The 22,035-nt window shown below is 61.7% G+C and overlaps 1 protein-coding gene and 1 long non-coding RNA gene across 2 annotated transcripts; one reads left to right on the top strand and one right to left on the bottom strand.

The window, feature by feature from the left end:
- The first annotated feature begins 1,475 nt into the window (after nt 1-1,475).
- Nucleotides 1,476-14,397, top strand: EEF1A2 (eukaryotic translation elongation factor 1 alpha 2). The gene is made up of 8 exons (XM_005569581.5): nt 1,476-1,501; nt 2,762-2,978; nt 4,567-4,746; nt 5,478-5,774; nt 7,303-7,453; nt 11,674-11,930; nt 13,251-13,485; nt 13,989-14,397. Exons 2-8 carry the CDS (start codon nt 2,835-2,837, stop codon nt 14,114-14,116), a joined length of 1,392 nt encoding a protein of 463 aa, XP_005569638.1. The 5' UTR covers nt 1,476-1,501; nt 2,762-2,834; the 3' UTR covers nt 14,117-14,397.
- On the bottom strand, nt 14,105-22,029 carry LOC141407961 (uncharacterized). The gene is made up of 2 exons (XR_012419633.1): nt 20,698-22,029; nt 14,105-20,632 (listed from the first exon to the last, which is right to left on the bottom strand). It is a non-coding gene; the product is annotated as an uncharacterized lncRNA (long non-coding RNA).
- Nucleotides 22,030-22,035: the final 6 nt, after the last annotated feature.

Here is a 22,035-nt window from a genome sequence, read left to right as displayed (position 1 = left end):
GCACTCGGAAGTGCCGGGGCACCTGGCAGGCCCTCCCTGCCTCCTCTCCTGCCTGTGGCTCAGGAGCTCAAGTCCCTGGACTCCTATGGGGCAGACGCAGCCACAGACCAGTGTCCTCCTGAGAGACCCTCTCCATGGGCTGGGGAGAACTGTTTGGTCCCCACCCTGGGCCCCCACCTTTCCTTCCTCCTCACACCTGCCAGGGGGCCTGGTAGGGGTCCAGTCTCTGGGGATCCCCATGGCTTTACCCAGTGGCAGGTGCCGGGCCCGACACAGGCCCTCCATGTCAACACTCAGTGGGCACTTAGGGCTGACGGGACAGGTGCCAGGGCTCTGCCCCCACTCAGCACACACCCCCCGAGACCCTGCTGGCAGGAAGATCCAAGTAGGGGGGGCAGCGTGGGAGGGAAGATGTGAATACCCGGGTGAGACCACAGGATCTTGGGGTCTGGGAGGAAGCCCCTGACCTTGGTCTTCACACAACACATGGCCGCCACATCCCCTTCCTCACATCCCACGTTGGTCATTACCCGCGGGTGCCCAGGACCTCAGGGACTCCCCACTTCCTACAGAGCGTGGCCCGGTCTTTGGCTTGGCATCCTGACCCCATATGAGGACAGCCGCAAGGCGCTGAGGTGCAGCGGGGTGGGCGCTGGGCGGGGGCCTGGGTCTGTCTGGATCTGACTCGCCCTTGGCTGGCGCTGTTTCCCAGCAGCAGCCGGCAGTAGGCGCCCCCGGAGGGCAGGGTCCCTGGAAGATGTCAGTGGGTCTGGGAGCGGGCTTCCGGCGTTCCCTGCACCGTGGGACCAGCCTCTCCGGGGAGGGTGGTTCTGCGCCGGATCCTGGGGGCCTGTCATGGTGCGCCCAGGAGGGCAGGCACGTGAGGACAGGGGCTGGAAACCAGCAGATTCCGGGGTTCCACCCTGAGACCTGCACCCCCGGGCCTCACTAGGGAGAGCCCCTCAGAGCCGGGCTTCGGGGGTTCTTGGGCGTCCCTCATGAGCAGCCGGGGAGGGGCCGGTAGACCCAGGCTCGTCTCCCAGGCTGCAGCGCAGCTGTTCCCCTCCCCCGCCTGCCGGCTCCGGTCCTCGGCGTCTGCCCCGTCCCCGGGGACCGCTTTTCGCGGCTGAAGCGTGTTCCTGCCCCGAGCCGGCTCTCGCCCCGTCTCCCGGGCCCGCCGCGCTCTCCCAGCGCGGTCTCCATCCCCGTCCCTCCCTCCCGCCGCCTCCCCGCCCTGCCCCCCGCCCCGCCCCCGCCCGCTGCGCGTTTCTCTCCCGCCTCCCGCGTCCGTCTTTGCAGCCCGCGCCTCCCGCATCCCCTCGCGTCCCCGTGGCGCCCGCCCGCGCGCGTCCGCGCCCCGCCCCCTCCCGCGCGGTTCCGCATTGGCGTGCTGCAGGGCGCGGTGCACTGCGCCGCCACCGTCAATAGGTGGACCCCCTCCCGGAGATAAAACCGCCGGCGCCGGCGCCGCCAGTCCCTCTGGCTGAGACCTCGGCTCCGGGTAAGGACGCTCGGCCCCCGGGCCTCCGCCCCCGTCCCCGTCTTCCGAAGAGGGACCCCCGGGGCCGGTCCCGCGGGGCAGAGGGCGGCCGGGCCCGGCACCCACACCCGCCCCCGCGCGCGCCCGGATTCCGGCTCCCGGGGGTCCCCGCGTCGGCCGGGCTGGGCCGGGGGTGGGGGGCGGCGCGGGGCGGCGCGGGGCGGCGGGGCCGGGTCCTGGGCGGCGATCTCCCCGTAGCCATGACCTTGGGGCCGCGGGGACCCTGCGGGCTGGGGGCAGCGTCTTCAGTGCCAGGGGCTGATGGGGGTCGGGCTTCGGGGCGCTGGGCCAGAGGACGCTGAGGGAGGTGGTGAGATCTGGGGGCCCTGGCCTCCCCACCCCCACCCGTGTTCCCACCCCAGGGTGGCTTCTATCCTCTTTGCCTCCCCCAGCCACCTGTCCCCGAGGAGCAGTGTGGGTTTCTCCACTGACCTCTGTGATGGGACGGGGCTATGACCCAGGGCCCTGACCGGAGGGGAGGGGGGAGGGAGGGTGCCCCCTATATCCCCACCGGGCCGAGGGCATCTCCACCTGGCACTTGCTGGGCTTGGCTGGACCGGGTCCTCCTTCCTCAGGCTGGAACAGGGACCCCCACCTCCTGGCCACTGTCTGTCCCTGTGAGAGTCTGGGGGGGTGGCACGTAGAGCTATTCTGGGTCCCTAATCTGGGCAGCGCATCTCCGTCGGGGCTCTGGCCCAGCCTGCCGGGCAGGGATGAGGGGAAGATGGCGCCGTCCCTGCCTGAGGAGGGGAGTGGGGAGCAGTGGCCATCTCTCCCGGTGGCAGCGGGTGGGGGTGGGGCGCTGTGTCCCTGGCCCTGCCGCCGGGGAGGGGAGCGAGCGTGGAGGACAGGGCCCTGGAGCACTGGGCAGGTGACTCATCACCCTGCTTTGCTGGTCACGGACGTACCTAGCCTGGCACTGCGTGGTCCTTCCAAATGGTGGCTAACCCCTTCCCAAGGAGCGGCCCTGCAGGCTCCCAACGCCCAGTTATTTACAGCAGATGGGGCTGCTTGGGCTCAAGTGTGGGGTGGCGGCAGTGTACAGCCTCTACTTGCCCTGGCCAGGCCCAGCTGTGGGTGGGGGCCCTTCCCTCCCCACCAAACATGGGGGCTTGGTTTGTGGGCAGAGATGTGTGCCCAGCCTGTGCCAGGACAGTCTCTGCTGGTCTCTCCCCCCTGGGCTCCCCATCACCTGTCTCCCCCCCACTGCTGGCACCACAGAATCACTGCAGCCCCCCCCTCGCCCCGAGCCAGAGCACCCCGGGTCCCGCCAGCCCCTCACACTCCCAGCAGAATGGGCAAGGAGAAGACCCACATCAACATCGTGGTCATTGGCCATGTGGACTCTGGCAAGTCCACCACCACGGGCCACCTCATCTACAAGTGCGGGGGCATCGACAAAAGGACCATCGAGAAGTTCGAGAAGGAGGCAGCTGAGGTGAGCTCCGGGGGCTCTGGTCTTGGCCCCCTGAGAAGGAACCCCCAACTCCTGTGGTGGCCAGGCTTGGCATCTCCCAGCCCCAGGACATGTGGTTCAGGAGACCTCCAGGGCAGGAGGGACCCCTGCTGTGGGGCACTCAGGCCTCAGAGGGTCCAGTGGGGCAGCCTCTCTTGCGGAGAGCTTGGTGGGGGAGGGGTGGCCATCGAGCTGCCGGACTTGCCCTGTGGTGAGGGAGGTGACCTGGGAGGGTCCACAGAAGGCTCTGGAACTCTGCCACATTGAGCTGGGGCTGGAGGGCCCTACAGCCTTGCCCCCTTCCCCCCAGGGCCAAGGCTGGGGCTGGAGGTGGTGCTGCCCTCACTTGTCCCAGGGCCCTGCCAGGACGCACGCTGCTATTAATAGCTGATTGATGGGCAGCCGGCCCGTCTGCTCCATTTTCTTGTGCTGGGCTGTGGAGGGCTGCTGTCCAGTGCACCCCTGGGGTGGGGGTCCTGGATGAGGCGGCCCTCTGGCTGACCTTTTGAAGCGGTTCCTCTTTGGTGGTTGAGACAGTGGTGGGGAGCGGCCATGAGTCAGGGTCTGCTCTCTGGTCCCCCTCCCTTGCCCAGGGCTCTGGGGAGAAGCCCACTTCTGGGAGGGCCTGTGGGAGCTCTCACCTGGATGATGAAGGTGGAGGCCAGGGCCTGGGGAGGGGGGCACTCGCTGTCCTGGGCTGAGTCTCTGCCCTGGTGAGGTGGGTGCTCTGAGCTGCACCCCTGAGTTTGGGCTGCATCACCCTTTACCTAGCCTCGTCGGGAGAAGGCGGGGGTTTCAGAGGGCCGCTGGTTCAGGCCCCAGCTGGGTCCCGTCTGGGTCCCCTCCAGGCTGGGCAGCCTCTTGGAGGGCAAGAGTCCAGTCTGTGCAAGGCCCTGGTGGGGAGCTATGCCCAGCTGGGTAGTGACCATCGCTGTTGCCCTGACTGCAGCCCGTCCCCTCCTGTGGGGGTCTCACTGGCTGAGGCCCCCCAGCTTCCCGTGACCGGCAGAGCGAGGAAGGGGAGGAGAAGCCTCAGGGGGGTGGGGAGGCTGGAGCATCGGGAAGGATCGGTGCAGCCAGGGCCTCCTCCTGACCTCATTCCGTTTTCCCTTCTCCTCACCTTAAAATAAAATAACACCGAGGGTTATTTATCTGACAGCCCCAAACACGGTGGTATTATTGGCCTCTGGCTGAGGAAGGGATCTGGGGGCGTCCGCAGCTTCAGATAAAGGGGAGCCCTGGCGGGGGAGGGGTTTATCCCATCTGGCGGCTTCGCTGGGAGAGCGGGCGACTCCCAGGCCCTCGCGCCACCTGCTGGTGGATGTGCGTAGCCGCACCCATTCCGGAGCCGGTGCAGAGGCCGGTCATGGGGGGCAGGGTCTGCGTGTGGGGTCCAGACGGAGGGGCCGGCGTTCCAGGACCCCGGCGGGGAGCAAGCGGGGGCTGGAGCCCATCTCCCGCCTCCCGCGGCCACTCTGCTGTGACAAGCAGCTCGCACCGCCAGGGACTCCCCGGGTCCCAGGTCTCGCCCTCACCTGTGACCCTCACCCGTGACCCTCACCTGCTCCAGATGGGGAAGGGATCCTTCAAGTATGCCTGGGTGCTGGACAAGCTGAAGGCAGAGCGTGAGCGCGGCATCACCATCGACATCTCCCTCTGGAAGTTCGAGACCACCAAGTACTACATCACCATCATCGATGCCCCCGGCCACCGTGACTTCATCAAGAACATGATCACAGGCACATCCCAGGTGAGCAGGGCACAGCAGGTGGGGCTGGGGAAGAGGCCGCTGCACCCCTTCAAGGGACACTGGGGGCCCCTGGGATCACTGGGGTGGTGGGGTCTCCTGTGCTTCCTGTGAGGGCAGGGGACCCCTCACCTGGGCCACCCCTCACCCGGTCTGGGTTAGAGCCCCCCCAAGAAGGAATCCAGGGCTCTGGCATCTGACCCAGTGCCTGTGAGGACACCCAGCCAGTGTCAGAGTCCCCAGACAGACGGGGGCAGATGTGGACATGGACACACCTTCATGCACAGAGGGGCTAGAGGCCAGGATGGGGACAGTGAGCAGTGGGCAGAGGTGCCACCAGCCAGGCCTGGACTGTATGACATTTCAGGGCACTCACAGAGATGCACGGGCACCCCAGACACAGCATCCTGCAGACAGCAGGACACATGCCACCACCTCCAAACTGCTTTGATAACTGTGACCTCAATCTGTCCCCAAGTGAGGAACAGGACCAGAGAGGCTGAGTGACTTGTCCAGGGACACACAGCCCACTGGTGGTGGAGCCAGGGTTGAACCTCGGTCCCCTGACCCATGGCCTGGCGATGAGCCCCCCACACTGCCCTTGAAGTGGGGACCCCCATGTCTCCCTCCCCAAGGCCCCAGTGGGCTGCTCAGGCCCCAGCCCACTGCCTGGAGAGGCCTGTGTCCCCTGCTGGGCAGGTGGGGCGGGGCTCACTGTGTCCCCCGCTGGGCAGGCGGACTGCGCAGTGCTGATCGTGGCGGCGGGCGTGGGTGAGTTCGAGGCGGGCATCTCCAAGAATGGGCAGACGCGGGAGCATGCCCTGCTGGCCTACACGCTGGGTGTGAAGCAGCTTATCGTGGGCGTGAACAAAATGGACTCCACGGAGCCGGCCTACAGCGAGAAGCGCTATGATGAGATTGTCAAGGAAGTCAGCGCCTACATCAAGAAGATCGGCTACAACCCGGCCACCGTGCCCTTCGTGCCCATCTCCGGCTGGCATGGCGACAACATGCTGGAGCCCTCTCCCAACGTGAGTGGCGGCTAGGGCGAGGCGGGCCACACGGGCTGGCTGGACCCCCTGCCCCAGAGCGAGGCACCGGCAGGTGGCAGGGGGAGGTGGAGGGCCTGTCCCAGGGAAATGCAGGTTCCCCACGAAACCTGCTGGGTTTCCCTAACTGGCTCAAGGCCCGGCGGGGAGCCCCATCCCCCCTCAGCACCAGGCTTTGCTCCTACACTCAGCCTCCCACACGGCTGGCCAGGGCCAGGGCCCATCCCCGATGTCAACACAGCAGGGGACAGCAGTGGCCTCCAGCACGGCCCATGTGCCTGGTCTCCAGAGCCCTGCCATGGGGGTGGTCGGTTTCATCTCTGTCAGGCCATTGTCCTGGCTCTGGAAAACATGCAGGGGCTGTGGGCTGGGCCGTGGGGGCCTCCCCGGTTGCCTCCCCTGGGGTCTTGGAGCAGGGTTTGGCTTTGGGAAGTGTGCATGCTTCTGGGCTGGCTGGGAGGGCTAAGGGTTGGCTCTTGGCTGGTCAATTGGGAGCTCAGCGTGCGAACAGTCTGTGGCCCAGGGACTCTGCCTTGGCTGGAGATGACGCGTAGAGACACTTGGAGAACCTGAGACTGTGTTCCAAGGGTTCTCCAAGCCAGAGGAGACACCAGAATGGCCGCCACTAGGCTCTGCCAGCAGTGTAGCTGCCAACAGTGAGGGTACAGGTGTGGAGTCTAGAGACAGCGGGGAGACAGACCAGCAGCACTGAGCCCAGCGCTGAGGTCTGGGGACAGAGCTGAGAGGGGCTCCCCCAGCCCTGCCTCCATCTCATGAGGCTGGGTGTTGTTTACCTGTGATGGCATTTTCCTCACAGGGTATCATGTGGCGAACGCCATTCTCCACCTCTCCAGGGAGGCCTCCAGCCATCAGGGAACCCACACTCCCCTCTGGCCTGAGCTGCTAGGTGGCCCATGCTTATACAGGCCCTGGGGGGCTGGGGCACAGTGCTGCCGGCTCCCTCCCCTGCTCCCTGTTTGTGGCAGGTGGCCCAGAGGGAGGCTTCGTGGGGTGGGAGTGGGGGCCGCACCAGGAGAAGCTCCAGACAGGGCTGTGCCAAGCTTGGAGGCAGCACGGTGTCCAGGAGCTAGGGTGGGGCAAGGCTCCCCCTCCAGCTCTGTCCCTGGCCTGGCCCTTGTCTAGACTCGGCATCCTCCTAGTCAAGTCACCTGCCCTGCCTAGAGCTGATGGTCAGGGGCCTGGGGCCTTCTGGGACTTGGGGCTGGACTGGGGGTTTGTTCACAGTGTCAGCAACTCCTGAGCAGCCTGGGCTGGGAAGGGTGCTTTACCTCTTTGTCCTCCTCCTTTTAAGAGGGATCTCCTTCCCAGGGTCCCTGTGATGCTGGGGCTATGGGCTGGGGAGGAGCAGGTTGGGGAAATTCCTCATCTTAAAGGGCATGAGGCAAGTTTAGCCTGAACAGCAGGATTCCTGGAGGCACCCTGGGGAGGCCTGAGGGTGGGGAGGCCACCAATGTCTCTGTAATGGACTGATTTTCTCCTTTCGGTCCAGATGCCGTGGTTCAAGGGCTGGAAGGTGGAGCGTAAGGAGGGCAACGCAAGCGGCGTGTCCCTGCTGGAGGCCCTGGACACCATTCTGCCCCCCACGCGCCCCACGGACAAGCCCCTGCGCCTGCCACTGCAGGACGTGTACAAGATCGGCGGTGAGCAAGGGCGCTGTGCTGGAGCTCCTGCCCAGCCAGTTCCGCCTGCCCTAGACCAGGGGTTCCTATGAGGCATCTCAAGACTGGGCTGTCTCCAATCTCTCCCCTTACTACACACTTTCTGGGGAAGAGTCCATCCCACATCCATCCATCCATCCACCCACCTCCTCACCCATCCATCCTCTGTCCGTCCATCCATCCATCCATCCATCCATCCATCCATCCACCCACCCACCCACCCATCCATCCACCCATCCATCCATCTCTCTATCCATCCATCCATCTCCCCACCCATCCGTCTTTCACTCCATTCATCTATCCATCCATCCATCCATCCATCCATCCATCCATCCATCCATTGTCCCACTCATCCATCCTTCTCTCTCTCCATCCATCCATCCACCTCTCCATCCATCCATCCATCCATCCATCCATCCATCCATCCATCCATTGTCCCACCCATCCATCCTTCTATCAATCCATCCATCCATCTTCCCACCCATCCATCCTTCTCTCTATCAATCCATCCACCTATCTCCCCGTCCATCCATCCATCCACCCATCCATCCATCCATCCATCCATCCATCCATCCATCCATCCATCCACTCACCCACTTCCCCACTCGTCCATCCTTCTGTTCATCCACTGATCCACCCACCTCCCCATCCATCCATCCTTCTGTCCATCCATCCATCCATCCATCCATCCATCCATCCATCCACCTCCCCACCCATCCATCCTTCTGTCCATCCATCCATCTATCCATCCATCCATCTATCCATCCATCCATCCACCCATCCACCTCTCCATCCATCCATCCATTATCCCACCCATCCATCCTTCTCTCCATCCATCTGTGCATCCATCCATCCATCCATCCATCCATTGTCCCACACATCCATCCTTCTATCTATCCATCCATCCATCCATCCATCCACTCATCTACCTCCCCACTCATCCATCCTTCTATCCACCCATCCACCCACCTCCCCATCCATCCATCCACCCACCCATCCACCCACCTCCCCACCTATCCATCCTTCTATCCATCCTTCTGTCCATCCACCCATCCACCCACCTCCCCATCCATCCACCCATCCACCCACCTCCCCATCCATCCATCTATCCACCCACCTCCTCACCCATCCATCCATCCATCCTTCATCCATCCATCCATCCATCCATCCATCCATCTTCCCATCCATCCTTCTATCCATCCATCCACCTCCCTATCCATCCTTCTATCCATCCATCCATCCATCCATCTCCCCATCTATCCATCCATCCATCCATCCATTCATCCACTCACCCACCTCCCCAGCCATCCATCCTTCTGTCCATCCACCCATCTACCCACCTCCCCATCCATCCATCCATCCACCTACCCACTTCCCCACCCATCCATCGTTCTCTCCATCCATCTATCCATCCATCCATCCACCCACGTCCCCATCCATCCATCCATCCACCAACCCACTTCTCCACCCATCCATCCACTTCCCCATCCATCCTTCTATCCATCCATCCATCCATCCATCCATCCATCCATCCATCCATCCATCTCCCCATCTATCCATCCATCCATCCACCTCCCCATCCATCCATCCATCCATCTCCCCATCTATCCATCCATCCATCCACCTCCCCATCCATCCATCCATCCATCCATCCACTCATCCACTCACCCACCTCCCCAGCCATCCATCCTTCTGTCCATCCACCCATCTACCCACCACCTCCCCATCCATCCATCCATCCACCTACCCACTTCCCCACCCATCCATCATTCTCTCCATCCATCTATCCATCCATCCATCCATCCACCCACCTCCCCATCCATCCATCCATCCATCCATCCATCCACCAACCCACTTCTCCACCCATCCATCCATCCACCAACCCACTTCTCCACCCATCCATCCTTCTGTCCATCCACCCATCCATCCACCTCTCCATCCATCCATCCATCCATCCACCCACCCATCTCCCCGCCATCCATCCTTCTCTCCATCCATCTATCCATCCATCCTTCCATCTCTCCATCCATCCGTCCATCCACCCACCTCCTCACCCATCCACTTTTCTGTCCATCCACCCATCCATCCATCCATCCATCCATTTCCCTACCCATTCATCCTTCTGTCCATCCACCCATCCATCCACCTCTCCATCCATCCATCCATCCACCTCCCCACCCAGTCATCCTTCTATCATCCATGCATCCATCCATCCATCCATCCATCTCATCCATCCGTCCATCTGTCCATCCATTTATCCATCTATCTCTCCATCCATCCATCCATCCATCCGCCCACCCACCCACCTCCCCACCATCCATCCTCTCCATCCATCCATCCATCCATCCACCCACCTCCCCACCCATCCATCCTTCTGTCCATCCATCCACCCATCCATCCATTCCTCCCCATCCATCCATCCATCTCCCTACCCATTCATCCTTCTGTCCATCCATCCATCCACCTATCCATCCATCTATCCATCCATCCATCTCCCCATCTACCCATCCACTTTCCATCCACCCATCTCCCTATGCAGTCATCCTTCTCTCCATCATCCATGCATTCATCCATCCATCTCATCCATCCATCCATCTCTCCATCCATCCATCCACCTCTCCTTCCATCTATCCACCTCCCCACCTCTCCACCCATCCATCCTTCTGTCCATCCACCCATCCATCCATCCCTCCCTCCCCATCCATCCATCCATCCATCCATCCATCCATCCATCCATCTCCCTACCCATTCATCCTTCTGTCCATCTCCCCATCCACCTATCCATCCACCCACCTCCCCATCCATCCATCTATTCATCCATCCATCTCCCCATCCACCCATCCACCTCTCTATCCATCCATCAATCCATCCATCTCCCTACCCAGTCATCCTTCTCTCCATCATCCATGCATTCATCCATTCATCTCATCCATCCATCCATCCATCTCTCCATCCATCCATCCATCCACTTCCCCATCCATCCATCCACCCATCCACCCACCTCCCCACCTCCCCACCATCCATCCATCCATCCATCCACCCATCCATCCTTCCATCTCCCCATCCATCCACCCATCCATCCATCCATCCATCCATCCATCCATCTCCCCCCTCATCCATCTCCCCACCCATCCTTCTGTCCATCCACCTCCCCATCCATCCATCCATCCATCTCCCCATCCATCCATCCATCCATCTATCCACACACCCACCCATTTTCCTACCCATCCATCCTTCTTTCCATCCACCCATCCACCTCCCCATCCATCCATCCATCCATCTCCCCCCTCATCCATCTCCCCACCCATCCTCCGTCCATCTACCTCCCCATCCATCCATCCATCCATCCATCCATCTTCCCAAGACAAGAAACCATAAATCTGAGACCCCAGAGAAAGGGCACTGATAGGAGACCCCCAGCCAGGGGGTGCAGCCAAAGATGTTGCAGGCATCTCTATGTGCACAGTGGGGGCGTCATGCTCACCCCAGCACAGAGCACAGCCCGCAGGCTCAGTGAAGTCTGCTGGAGGCTACAGTGGGCCTCCATCACAGCCCTGGGAGGTGAGGGTGGAGACCTGGTAGCCTGGGGGAGACAAGACCCCCTTGTGGCAGCTGGACAATTGGTGTAAGCAGATCCACGAGAAATGCCAGGGACGCTCAGGTGCCACTGTGCCTGTGCTGCATCTGGCTGAGAGGCCCCTTTAATGATAGAGACCTGCAGCCTCCAAGTGGGGCCCAGAGAGCCCGCAGGGAGCAGGGCTACCAGGCCCCAGGCAGGAGCAGTCCAGTGGTCTGGCCCACACTCACAGGGAGGAGTCCTCAGACAAAGGAGGGGTCCCATAGTGCTCTCTTCGAGGGAAAGTGCTCCCCGGGGGCATGGATGGGACGCCAGGCTCAGACAGCCCCTCTCTGCCCATCCTCCCCCTTCTCTGCTCCTGTGGCTTTTCCTTGGGTTCCTGGGAGCTCTGCTGTTCAGCCTCTTATCTCCCCAGCTGGGTGGGGCGGCCCTCACTTGCCTTGGAATCTCTGGGTCTGCCTTGTCCCTGGCCTCCCCCTGCACTCTGCCCGTGTGGCCCCAACCCCCAGGCCTGTTGGGGGGATCCAGTCCCAGGCTTTGTTGGTTTCCAGGCTCTGTCCCCGAATATCCTGCCCCAGCATCCTCTCGGGCCCTGCCTTCCCCTCACACCCCATCTCCTCTGCAGGCATTGGCACGGTGCCCGTGGGCCGGGTGGAGACTGGCATCCTGCGGCCAGGTATGGTGGTGACCTTTGCACCGGTGAACATCACCACTGAGGTGAAGTCGGTGGAGATGCACCACGAGGCTCTGAGCGAAGCTCTGCCCGGTGACAACGTTGGCTTCAACGTGAAGAACGTGTCAGTGAAGGACATCCGGCGGGGCAACGTGTGTGGGGACAGCAAGTCTGACCCGCCGCAGGAGGCCGCTCAGTTCACCTCCCAGGTTGGGGGCCGCGCTGGGTCCAGGGGGCTGGTGCCTGCTGGGCAGCAGCAGGACTGTCCTGGGTGAGGCTGCTGTTGGCAGGTCACCTGGTGTGGGGAGAAAACAGACCCTCAGGCTAGGCGCGGTGGCTGATGCCTGTAATCCCAGCACTTTGGGAGGCCGAGGTGGGTGGATCATGAGGTCAAGAGATCAAGACCATCCTGGTCAACATGGTGAAACACCATCACTACTAAAAATACAAAAATTAGCCGGGTGTGGTGGCACGCGCCTGTAGTCCCAGCTCTCAGGAAGCTGAGGCAGGAGAATTGCTTGAACCCGGGAGGTGGAGGTTACAGTGAGCCGAGATCGCACCACTGTACTCCAGACTGGGCGACAGAACGAGACTCTGTCTCAAAAGAAAAAAAGAAAAGGAAAGAGAAAAGACCTCCATTCCACCGAGGGGCCCACCGAGCATTTAGTGGGGGGATAAATCCGTTCTGGGAGGGGTGCAGGCCCTATGGCTCCCCAGCCTCTGTGCAATCCCGGGTCTGCTGTCCATGCCACACCGCTGGGCTGCCCAGCCTTTAAGGTCCTACATTCGTCCTGGAAAAACACTTTTGTTAACTTACTGCCTGAGACATCTCTGTCATGCTTTTATTCTCTACAGTTTTCATTGCCCCCTCTTTGCTGCCCTCTTCATATTATTATCATCATTATTTTTTTGAGATGGAGTCTCGCTCTGTTGCCCAGGCTGGAGTGCAGTGGCATGATCTTGGCTCACTGCAAGCTCCGCCTCCCGGGTTCAAGTGATTCTCCTGCCTCAGCCTCCCCAGTAGGTAGGATTACAGGAATGCGCCACCACACCCGGCTAATTTTTGTATTATTAGTAGAGACAGAGTTTCGCCATGTTGGTCAGGCTGGTCTTGAACTCCTGACCTCAAGTGATCTGTCCACCTCGGCCTCCCAAAGTGCTGGGATTACAGTAGGCGTGAACCCCTGTGCCCGGTCTCTTCATATGATTTTTAAAAGTGGCTTTATTGAGATACAACTGAAATACAGGAATTGAGGTCCAGTTTTGTCACCCCCCTGCCTTAGTTCCAGCTGGGGTTGGCCGTGTAGGTGCTGCCCCTGCCCCTTCGAAACAATGGATCTCAGTTGTTTATCTTCTGCTTAATGAGGATGTTGAGGTTCAGGTCTGGGGGCTGGGTCCTCCAGTCAGCACTCGGGGCTGAGGAACCCATAGAGGGGGGGCCCCATGACTGGGCCTCCCAGCCCTGCTCTGGCTCCCTCCTGGTGCCCACCGTGGATGTGCCTTATGGCCACCTGTGGCTCCGCTCCCAGGTCATCATCCTGAACCACCCGGGGCAGATCAGCGCCGGCTACTCCCCGGTCATCGACTGCCACACGGCCCACATCGCCTGCAAGTTTGCGGAGCTGAAGGAGAAGATTGACCGGCGCTCTGGCAAGAAGCTGGAGGACAACCCCAAGTCCCTGAAGTCTGGAGACGCGGCCATTGTGGAGATGGTGCCGGGAAAACCCATGTGTGTGGAGAGCTTCTCCCAGTACCCGCCTCTTGGTGAGCCAGGGTGGTCCGGGGAGGTGCAGCCCTCAGGCGGTGGCTGACCCAGGCTGAGGGCCGAGGACTGCGGGGATGGGGCGCTGGGTGACAGCAGTGGGCCCCTGTCCTGCGGAGTTTGGCCCAGAGCATGGCAGGAGACCCACGGCCTCCGTGTCACTAGTGCAGGTGACCCTACCTGGAGGACCTGGGGTGGGTCCTGTGTGCAGACGAGGCTCCAGAAGTGAGGAAGGCCCCGCGAGTGAGGAAGTCCCACAGTCATCCAGTGGCAGCGTTCGGGCTGCCCCTGCCCCGTGGCCGCCCCTCAGGCCATGGAGCAGCCACCCAGGCAGGGCTCTGGCGAGGCCGGCCGTCCTCACAAGGGCGCGCTCTGCGCTAAAGGTGTTCCGAGGACGTTCCCGACCCGGCTTCGTTCTGTGGTTGCGCCCCCGCCCGGCGAGAGCTCTTGGGGGGGCGGTGGGACGAGTTCTCCGGCCCCGCTCACGCGCCGCCCCCGCCCCCAGGCCGTTTCGCCGTGCGCGACATGAGGCAGACGGTGGCCGTGGGCGTCATCAAGAACGTGGAGAAGAAGAGCGGCGGCGCCGGCAAGGTCACCAAGTCGGCGCAGAAGGCGCAGAAGGCGGGCAAGTGAAGCGCGGGCGCCCGCGGCGCGACCCTCCCCGGCGGCGCCGCGCCCCGAACCCCGGCCCGGCCCCCGCCCCGCCCCCGCCCCGCGCGCCGCCCCGGCGCCCCGCACCCCCGCCAGGCGCATGTCTGCACCTCCGCTTGCCAGAGGCCCTCGGTCAGCGACTGGATGCTCGCCATCAAGGTCCAGTGGAAGTTCTTCAAGAGGAAAGGCGCCCCCGCCCCAGGCTTCCGCGCCCAGCGCTCGCCACGCTCAGTGCCCGTTTTACCAATAAACTGAGCGACCCCGGAGCCGTGTGCGCCTCCTGCTGGGGGGTCCTGCTGGGGGGGTGGGCCCCGCCTGCGCTCCCCGGAGCCCCTCCCTGCCCGGGTGGCCAGCCCAGCATCTTTTACTCCCTGCCTGGGGACCCCAGGGTGAGCGCTGAGCGCTGGGTGAGGAGTGCCTGGTGCCCCCCAGGCCGTGGCCCAGCACCAAGCTGGCCTGGGTGGCTGTGAGGGGCTTCGCCATGGCTACCCAGCACAGAGAATGGTCCCTTCAGATCCACAGAACGGGGCTGCGGGTTTCGGGATCTCTGGGGGCCGCATGAGCGTTGAGGGCTTCTCCGCCCAGAGTGACTGTCACACACACTCATTCTTCCTGTGGTCCCGCACTTCTGGTCTCACTCTCCTAAGCTGGTCACCTGTGGCCGGAGTCCGTATCTGCCCATCCTCCTCCTGGGTCCAAGCCTTCTGTACATGGTTGTAGGAACTCCAGCCCCTGAAACCGAAAGACTGGTGACTTCAGTCGTGGGCTGGGGGCTTTGCGTCTTCCCTGGGGTCCCTGGTCTCTCTGGGCTAGAACCTGCCCCGACCTCGGCTGGCCAGGGTGGAGGGGTGGGGAGAGGGGAGGGCAGCTCCTTTGCACCCCTCCCTGCTCCGGGAAAGTGGTCCCGGCCCACAGCCAGTCATGCTGCAGCAGGTGAGGGTGGGGTGGAGGGTGGGCAGGTTCCCTGAGGATGCAGAGGAGGGTCGGGTGGAGGATGGGCAGGTTCCCTGAAGATGCAGAGGAGGAGGGTTGGAGTGGAGGGAGGGCAGCCTCCCTGAGGATGCAGGTGAGGTCAGGGTGGAGGGTGGGCACGCTCCCTGACCCTGTACACGGCACTGAGGTGGGCCTGTCACCCACCCCCAGCTCCCCGCCTGCAGCTGGGTACCTGACTGGGAGGGTTCTCCTGCAGAGCAGGCAGGCTGACCACAAGGCCCCGTAGTGCGTTAGTCTCTTAGGGATGCGGTGACCAATGACTGCAAATGGCGAGGCCTCCTGGGGCCAAAACCAGCCTCACTACTGAAATCAAGGTGTCAACAGGGCTCTGCCCCTCTGGAGGCCCCAGGAGAATTAGTTCCCTGCTTCACCCCTTGCCGTGGCGGCCGACAGTCTGTGGCTTGTGGCTGCATCACTCCAGCCTCTGCCTCTGCCGTCACACTACTTTCTCCTCCTCTGTGTCAAACCCCCTTCTCACGAGCATGCGAGTGATTGCATTTAGGGACCACCTGGGATAATCCAGGATTACCCCCATCTCAACATCCTTAACCAAATCTGCAAAATCCTTTCCTGCCACATGCAGTCAGCCACAGATTCCAGGGTTGAGGGCCTGATATCCTTGGGGCATGTTAGACCCACTGGGCTGGGTGAGGACTGAAACGAGGCCAGCCCAGCTGACAGGCAGTGGTGACAGGGGCACTGTCTGGGGGCACCCTTGGAGGACCTGCTCATGTCTCTCTCCAGTCCCAAAGTGGGGTGGCCTCAAACCCACACGAAAGGGAGGTAGAATGGGAGGAAGAGTGGAGCAATCAGGCAGGGATGTGGTTGGGAGCCTGGGCCCCCAGGTGGGGAGGATTTGAACCCATGAACATCAGATCCACGAGGCCTCTAAGGAGGAGATACAGGACCCAGTCACATCAGGACTTTGGATATATACCAATAATTGTTTGGTGTAAAATATTTGGGGCATATTTACACAGAAATGGTACTCCTTATTTATCTGAAATTCTGATCTGACTGGGTGTCCTGTGTTTTACCCGGTGGCCCTGCCCAAGGACACAGGTGTTCCTGATGGACCCCAGCCCATCCTGGGCCTCTGTGGGGCCACCGCTGATGGGAGGGGCCGAGGGGGACCCTGCAGGGCCTGTCTGGAAGGAAGTTGTCCTTTCACACCTGACCTGGCTAGAACTGGGGCCAAATGGGAGAAATTTGCCAGCCTGAGATGGGACAAAAGTGGAAAACAGCCCCCAGCTGCAGTTGCAGAAAGCCCCCTTGGGTGGTCCCTGAGGTGCTCAGGGGTCCCCTCACCCCCATGTCCCAGTTGCAGTTGCAAACTCTGGATGACTCTGGCAGCCTTGGTCACCCAGGCACTGCTGGTGGGGGGCAAGCCCAGCCTGCCTGCCATGGTCTGTGCTGGGGCCACAGTGCCCCCCTCCAGGTGCGTGTGTTTCTGGGGTGGAGAGGAGCACAGGGAGGACAGAGAGATGGGAGCACTCCCTGTTCCCACTGGGGTCCTCAGCAGATGAGAGTCCTGGCCGTGGTAGCCTGGAGGGTGGGTCTCCAGGGAGGGTCTCTGACCTCGGCTCCCCTTCTGGGGTAATGAAGGCAGGCCCAAGTCCTTGGGTCTGATGCCTGGCAGGGCTCCGGGCCTTGCTGCGCCCCGCGTGCTCGGGTGGGGGGCTGTGGGGTGGGGACCGGCAGTGGCTGGAGGAGGCCGGAATCTGGGACTGGGCTCCTGGTGTCCATCGTGAGTGGAGGCAGCACACACGGTGCCAGGATTGCCCTGCTGGATGCTGGGCAGGGGATACCCTGTGTCCAACCCACTGTCAGCTCTGGGGGGTGGAGCAGGGGCTTGGCCAAAGTCCGCCCTGGGGGCCCCAGCCCTCGGTCTCCGGGGAGTTCTGGTGCCACCTACAACAAGGGTAGGAGGAGCTTCGAGAGACCAACGGAAGCAAGCTGTGCTCGCTCATCAGGAAGGGGGGTTGGGGGCACGTCAGGCAGAGCTCTGCCTCCAGGCCAGTAATGCTCAAAGCTTTCGTCTTAGGACCCTTGCGTGGTGTTAAAAGTCAGGGAGGTTACATCTGCTGCTGTTTAGTGTGCTGGAAACTAAACGTGAGAATATTTAAGACATGAGAAAGCAGGGGAGTGTCACACCTCTTATGGCCTCTGAAAACTCCACTGTCCAAGCGAAGACGGGAGTGAGAAGCCTTGGCATTACTGTGAAAACAGGTTTTGACCTTGGGGCTTTCTGGAAGGTTCTTGGGAGCCCCAGGGGGCCTGGACCGTGTTTTGTGAACTGAGACTTTAGGCGGCAGAGCAGTGGGGAAGGCGAGGGTTGGGGTCCCAGCTCTGGTAATGGAGCCAGAGATGCCACAGTGCCCCTTCTCCATCGGTGAAAGGGGGTTATATTGCACCTGCCCTGAGGGTCGGGGCAGGATTAAAGGAAGCCACGGCCTCACAGGGCCTCTGCGGCTGCCTCTCCAGCCCCCTGAACAGGGGCTGCACTGGAGATGTGAGCTCTGGCTGCTCCCTTGGGCCCAGTGGAGGGTGGGATTTTCCCCATAGCAGGTGGATGCAGGGGCGTGGGGAGGGGCAGAGCTCACCGGGGTTGGGGTCAGGGCAGAACGCTCTGTGGGTGTCGGCTTGGGGAGCCTGAGGGCAGCTGGAGGGCGGTGGCAGGGTGAGGGCAGCGGACCACAGCCAGACAGTGCCCTGGAGCTCTGCAAGGTGGGACTGTGCAGCCCGAGGGCCTCAGTGGGGTGTTGATGGATGCTTGCAGCTGGCTGGACACCTGGGCTGCTGTCTGGCTGAAGAGGGCCCCAAGGCCCAGAGAGTGGCTCCGACTGGCGGCCACTGGGACTCAGGGTCAGTCCCGGGGCTGCTGAGGCCCCAGAGCAGGTCCTGAAGTCAGGGAGGGCATGGGTGGGGGAAGGAGCTCCACCCTGCTTGGGTTGGTGAATACTTTTTTTTTTTTTTTGAGACGGAGTCTCATTCTGTCGCCCAGGCTGGAGTGTGGTGGCGCGATCTCGGCTCATTGCAAGTTCCACCTCCCGGGTTCATGCCATTCTCCTGCCTCAGCCTCCCGAGTAGCTGGGACTACAGGCGCCCGCCACCTCACTCGGCTAGTTTTTTTGTATTTTTTAGTAGAGACAGGGTTTCACCGTGTTAGCCAGGATGGTCTCGATCTCCTGACCTTGTGATCCACCCGCCTCGGCCTCCCAAAGTGCTGGGATTACAGGTGGGAGCCACCACGCCTGGCCTTTTTTTTTTTTTTGAGATAGAGTCTCGCGGTCTCCCAGGCTGGAGTGCAGTGGTGTGATCTCCGCTCACTGCAAGCTCCGCCTCCCGGGTTCCCGCCATTCTCCTGCCTCAGCCTCCCGAGTAGCTGGGACTACAGGCGCCCGCCACCACGCCCGGCTAAGTTTTTGCATTTTTAGTAGAGACGGGGTTTCACCGTGTTAGCCAGGATGGTCTTGATCTCCTGACCTCGTGATCCGCCCGCCTCGGCCTCCCAAAGTGCTGGGATTACAGGCATGAGCCGCCGCGCCCGGCCGGGTTGGTGAATTTTTTTTTTTTTTTTTTGAGACTGAGTCTGGCTCTGTCGCCCAGGCTGGAGTGCAGTGGCCGGATCTCAGCTCACTGCAAGCTCCGCCTCCTGGGTTTACGCCATTCTCCTGCCTCAGCCTCTGGAGTAGCTGGGACCACAGGCGCCCGCCACCTCGCCCGGCTAGTTTTTTGTATTTTTAGTAAAGACGGGGTTTCACCGTGTTAGCCAGGATGGTCTCGATCTCCTGACCTTGTGATCCGCCCGTCTCAGCCTCCCAAAGTGCTGGGATTACAGGCGTGAGCCGCCGCGCCCGGCTGGGTTGGTGAATATTTTAAAACAGGATCCACCAAGACACCCTATTGGCGGCTTCGGTCTGCACTTCGGACATCACTGAAAAGTTCCTGAGGCCTCAGGAAGGCTGCGGGGCCCCGCTGAGTGGCCAAATGCCATCCGTCCCCTGCCCTTGTCTCTGCCGGGCTCCCGGTGCCCTCTTGTAACCCAGGCAGTAAGGACCTTCCCACCCCACTCCAGGTTCCTAGGGTGGCTGGAAGGGCCTGGGTGCCCCTGGCAGTCCTGGGTTTGAGCAGCGGCTTCTGGGCTCCCTGCCAAGGGGCTGGGCTTTGTGGCAGCCGGTCGGGCCTCCATGATGGGACGCTGGGGATTTCCCACGTGCTGTGACTGTCCTTGTGGGTGACTTATTGTGTCCCGGAGTGGGACTGCAGGCATGGGGTTACATCCATACCCTGGTGCATGTATGTGACCTGAGTGAACTGTGCATACCTGTGAGTGACTGTGTGGGGTGCAGGGGAGAACTTGGCGGGGGGTCCTGGAGCCCCTGGAAACAGGGTGTATGTGCTCATGTGTCTGTTCATTTGTGCCTGCGTGTCTGTGTGTCGGGCGTCTGGCTGTGCCTGTGCTGCTGGCTGGCTGCCTGGAGTCAGGGCTGAGTCTCTGGGGGGTGCCCACCGGGTGGCTGGACCCAGAAAGCACTGGGCAACGGTCCCTGTCCCGAAGCCAGGGAGGGAGAAGCCGGCTGGGGGACGGGCTGGACTGGCAGGTGCATGGGCCTTGAGGCAGCTCCTGACTCTGTTGAGGGGAGGGAGGGAAGCCCCGTCCCCGTGAGAGGGTCAACCAGGAATGTCAGGGGTCTTTGGAGGAGCTGTGGGGTCTGGCTTATTTCCTGGCTTCATGCTGCTCTGGCATTTTGCTTTGGGGGTCGGCTGGGGGAGGTGTGGACGATGCTGAGGAGGATGTGTGAGGCTGAGAACAGCTCCAGGATGGAGAGCAGATGCGGGCGGGGTCAGCGGCCCCAAACCAGGGCCCTGGCTGGGTCTGTGGGGACCCCGAGGCAGGGGCGGGAGGCACCAACACCCAGAGGAGGGGGGAGAGGGTGGGGGCCCTGGATGGTGTGGGGTGGGAGCAGGAAGGAAGCCCTTGCCCCTGGACCCCCTGCCCAAACGTGGGTCCTGGTTTGCAGGCCTCCTGCTGCAGGACAGCAGTTCCTAAGAGCCTGTGGGCCTCCTGCAGGGACAGGACTGGAGCTGTGGGTGTGGCAGGAGGCAGAGCTCCCAGGCAGGACCAGCCTGGAGGGGTTGGAGGGACAGGAACCAGCGCCCCCTGCCCTGCCCATCTCCCTGAACATGTCGGGGGAAGGAGCCCCAGGCTCTGCCACACAGCCTGTCAGGGGGAGGGGCTGGCAGCTCTGCCCCAGGCTCTGGCAATGAGGACCCTGCCAGCCACTGTCTGAAGCCAGGTCAGGCCAAGCCAGCTGCCAGCTGTGAGGTTCCAGGGCTCAGCTGCCTGCGGGGAGGGGCGGTGCTGAACTGGGGAGTTGGAGGGAACGGTGGGGGGCAGGGGAAGGAGAAATCCCCGGAGTCCCACAGTGGGAGGTTGTAAGATCTCCCTCTGCATGTCTTAGTCTCTGTAAACCTTTTACCCTCCAGGCTGTGGGGAGCAACCTTCAACTGTAAAAGGGTCCCTGGGCCTCTGTAAACCTTTTACCCTCCAGGCTGTGGGGAGCAACCTTCAGCTGTAAAGGGGTCCCTGGGCCTCCCCGAGGCTGTGGCTGCCTCCAGAGTGGGGGTTTCTGGCACTTTAGGGGCCTCAATTGACCGCCTCCCACTGCCCTTTCTTTACACTGCATTACCCGACACCCAGGCCTTCACCTTGGGTGTGAGGCAGGTGGCACACAGCGGGGCATGGTGCCCACGGGGCAGCCGGGAGCTGACTCAGCATCTTTACCTTCCCGCTCACGTGACGCCTCCTCCTGCCGCCGCTCGAGACGCTTTACAAACCTTGCACCATTCCTCCATCAGCGCAATCCTTATCGACGGTCAGCACCCCCACTTCACAGGTGAAGAGGTGGAGGTGCAGGGAGATCTGGCAGCTGCCGGGAGTCACACAAACTAAGCTCGCAGTGAGTGAGACACAGCAGTGGCTCCAGTGTCCTGCGATGATGTAAAAGCAGCATTTTCCCATCAGGCTGGGAACCACCAATGCAGAACGCCCAGGGCTCCTTTGCTGAACTCCACGGCTGCCCCAACCCGACCTCACTCCTTGGGTGCTCCCCCACCCAGTGCCCGGACTCCTGGCTCCTTTCTCATGAAGATTCTCAGCCCTTGGCTTGTGTATTCAGGAACTCTTGGGAGGACGTCCATTTATTTATGCTGTTTCATGCTAAAGTGTGAATGACTAACATACCAGAACTATCTGCTCTTTTTTTTTTTTTTTTTTTTTTTGAGATGGAGTCTCGCTCTTGTCACCAGGCTGGAGTGCAATGGTGCAATCTCAGTTCACTGCAACCTCCACTCCCAGGGTTCAAGCCATCCTCCTGCCTTGGCCTCCCGAGTAGCTGGGATAATAGGTGCCCACCATCATGCCTGGCTAATTTTTGTATTTTTAGTAGAGATGGGGTTTCACCATTTTGGCCAGGCTGGTCTCCAACTCCGGACCTCAGATGATCCGCCCACCCCGACCTCCCAAAGTGCTGGGATTACAGGCGTGAGCTGCTGCACTCGGCCTATTTGCATTTTAAGAAAGGACATTGTTGGCCGGGCGCGGTGGCTCAAGCCTGTAATCCCAGCACTTTGGGAGGCCGAGACGGGCGGATCACTAGGTCAGGAGATCGAGACCATCCTGGCGAACACGGTGAAACCCCGTTTCTACTAAAAAATACAAAAAACTAGCCGGGCGAGGTGGTGGGCGCCTGTAGTCCCAGCTACTCGGGAGGCTGAGGCAGGAGAATGGCGTAAACCCGGGAGGCGGAGCTTGCAGTGAGCTGAGATCCGGCCACTGCACTCCAGCCTGGGCGACAGAGCGAGACTCCGTCTCAAAAAAAAAAAAAAAAAAAAAAGAAAGGACA

Source organism: Macaca fascicularis, chromosome 10 (assembly GCF_037993035.2).
Source record: "Macaca fascicularis isolate 582-1 chromosome 10, T2T-MFA8v1.1".
In the NCBI taxonomy this organism is placed as follows: domain Eukaryota; kingdom Metazoa; phylum Chordata; class Mammalia; order Primates; family Cercopithecidae; genus Macaca; species Macaca fascicularis.
Note: the sequence above shows the minus strand (reverse complement) of the source record. Positions and strands in the feature narration are given on the sequence as shown.

Coding starts and splice junctions, on each gene's coding strand:
- EEF1A2 (XM_005569581.5), top strand. CDS start 2,835: ATGGGCAAGGAGAAGACCCACATCAACATCGTGGTCATTGGCCATGTG. Junction 11,931..13,250: donor CCGCTCAGTTCACCTCCCAG/GTTGGGGGCCGC, acceptor CTCCGCTCCCAG/GTCATCATCCTGAACCACCC. Junction 13,486..13,988: donor CTCCCAGTACCCGCCTCTTG/GTGAGCCAGGGT, acceptor CCCCGCCCCCAG/GCCGTTTCGCCGTGCGCGAC.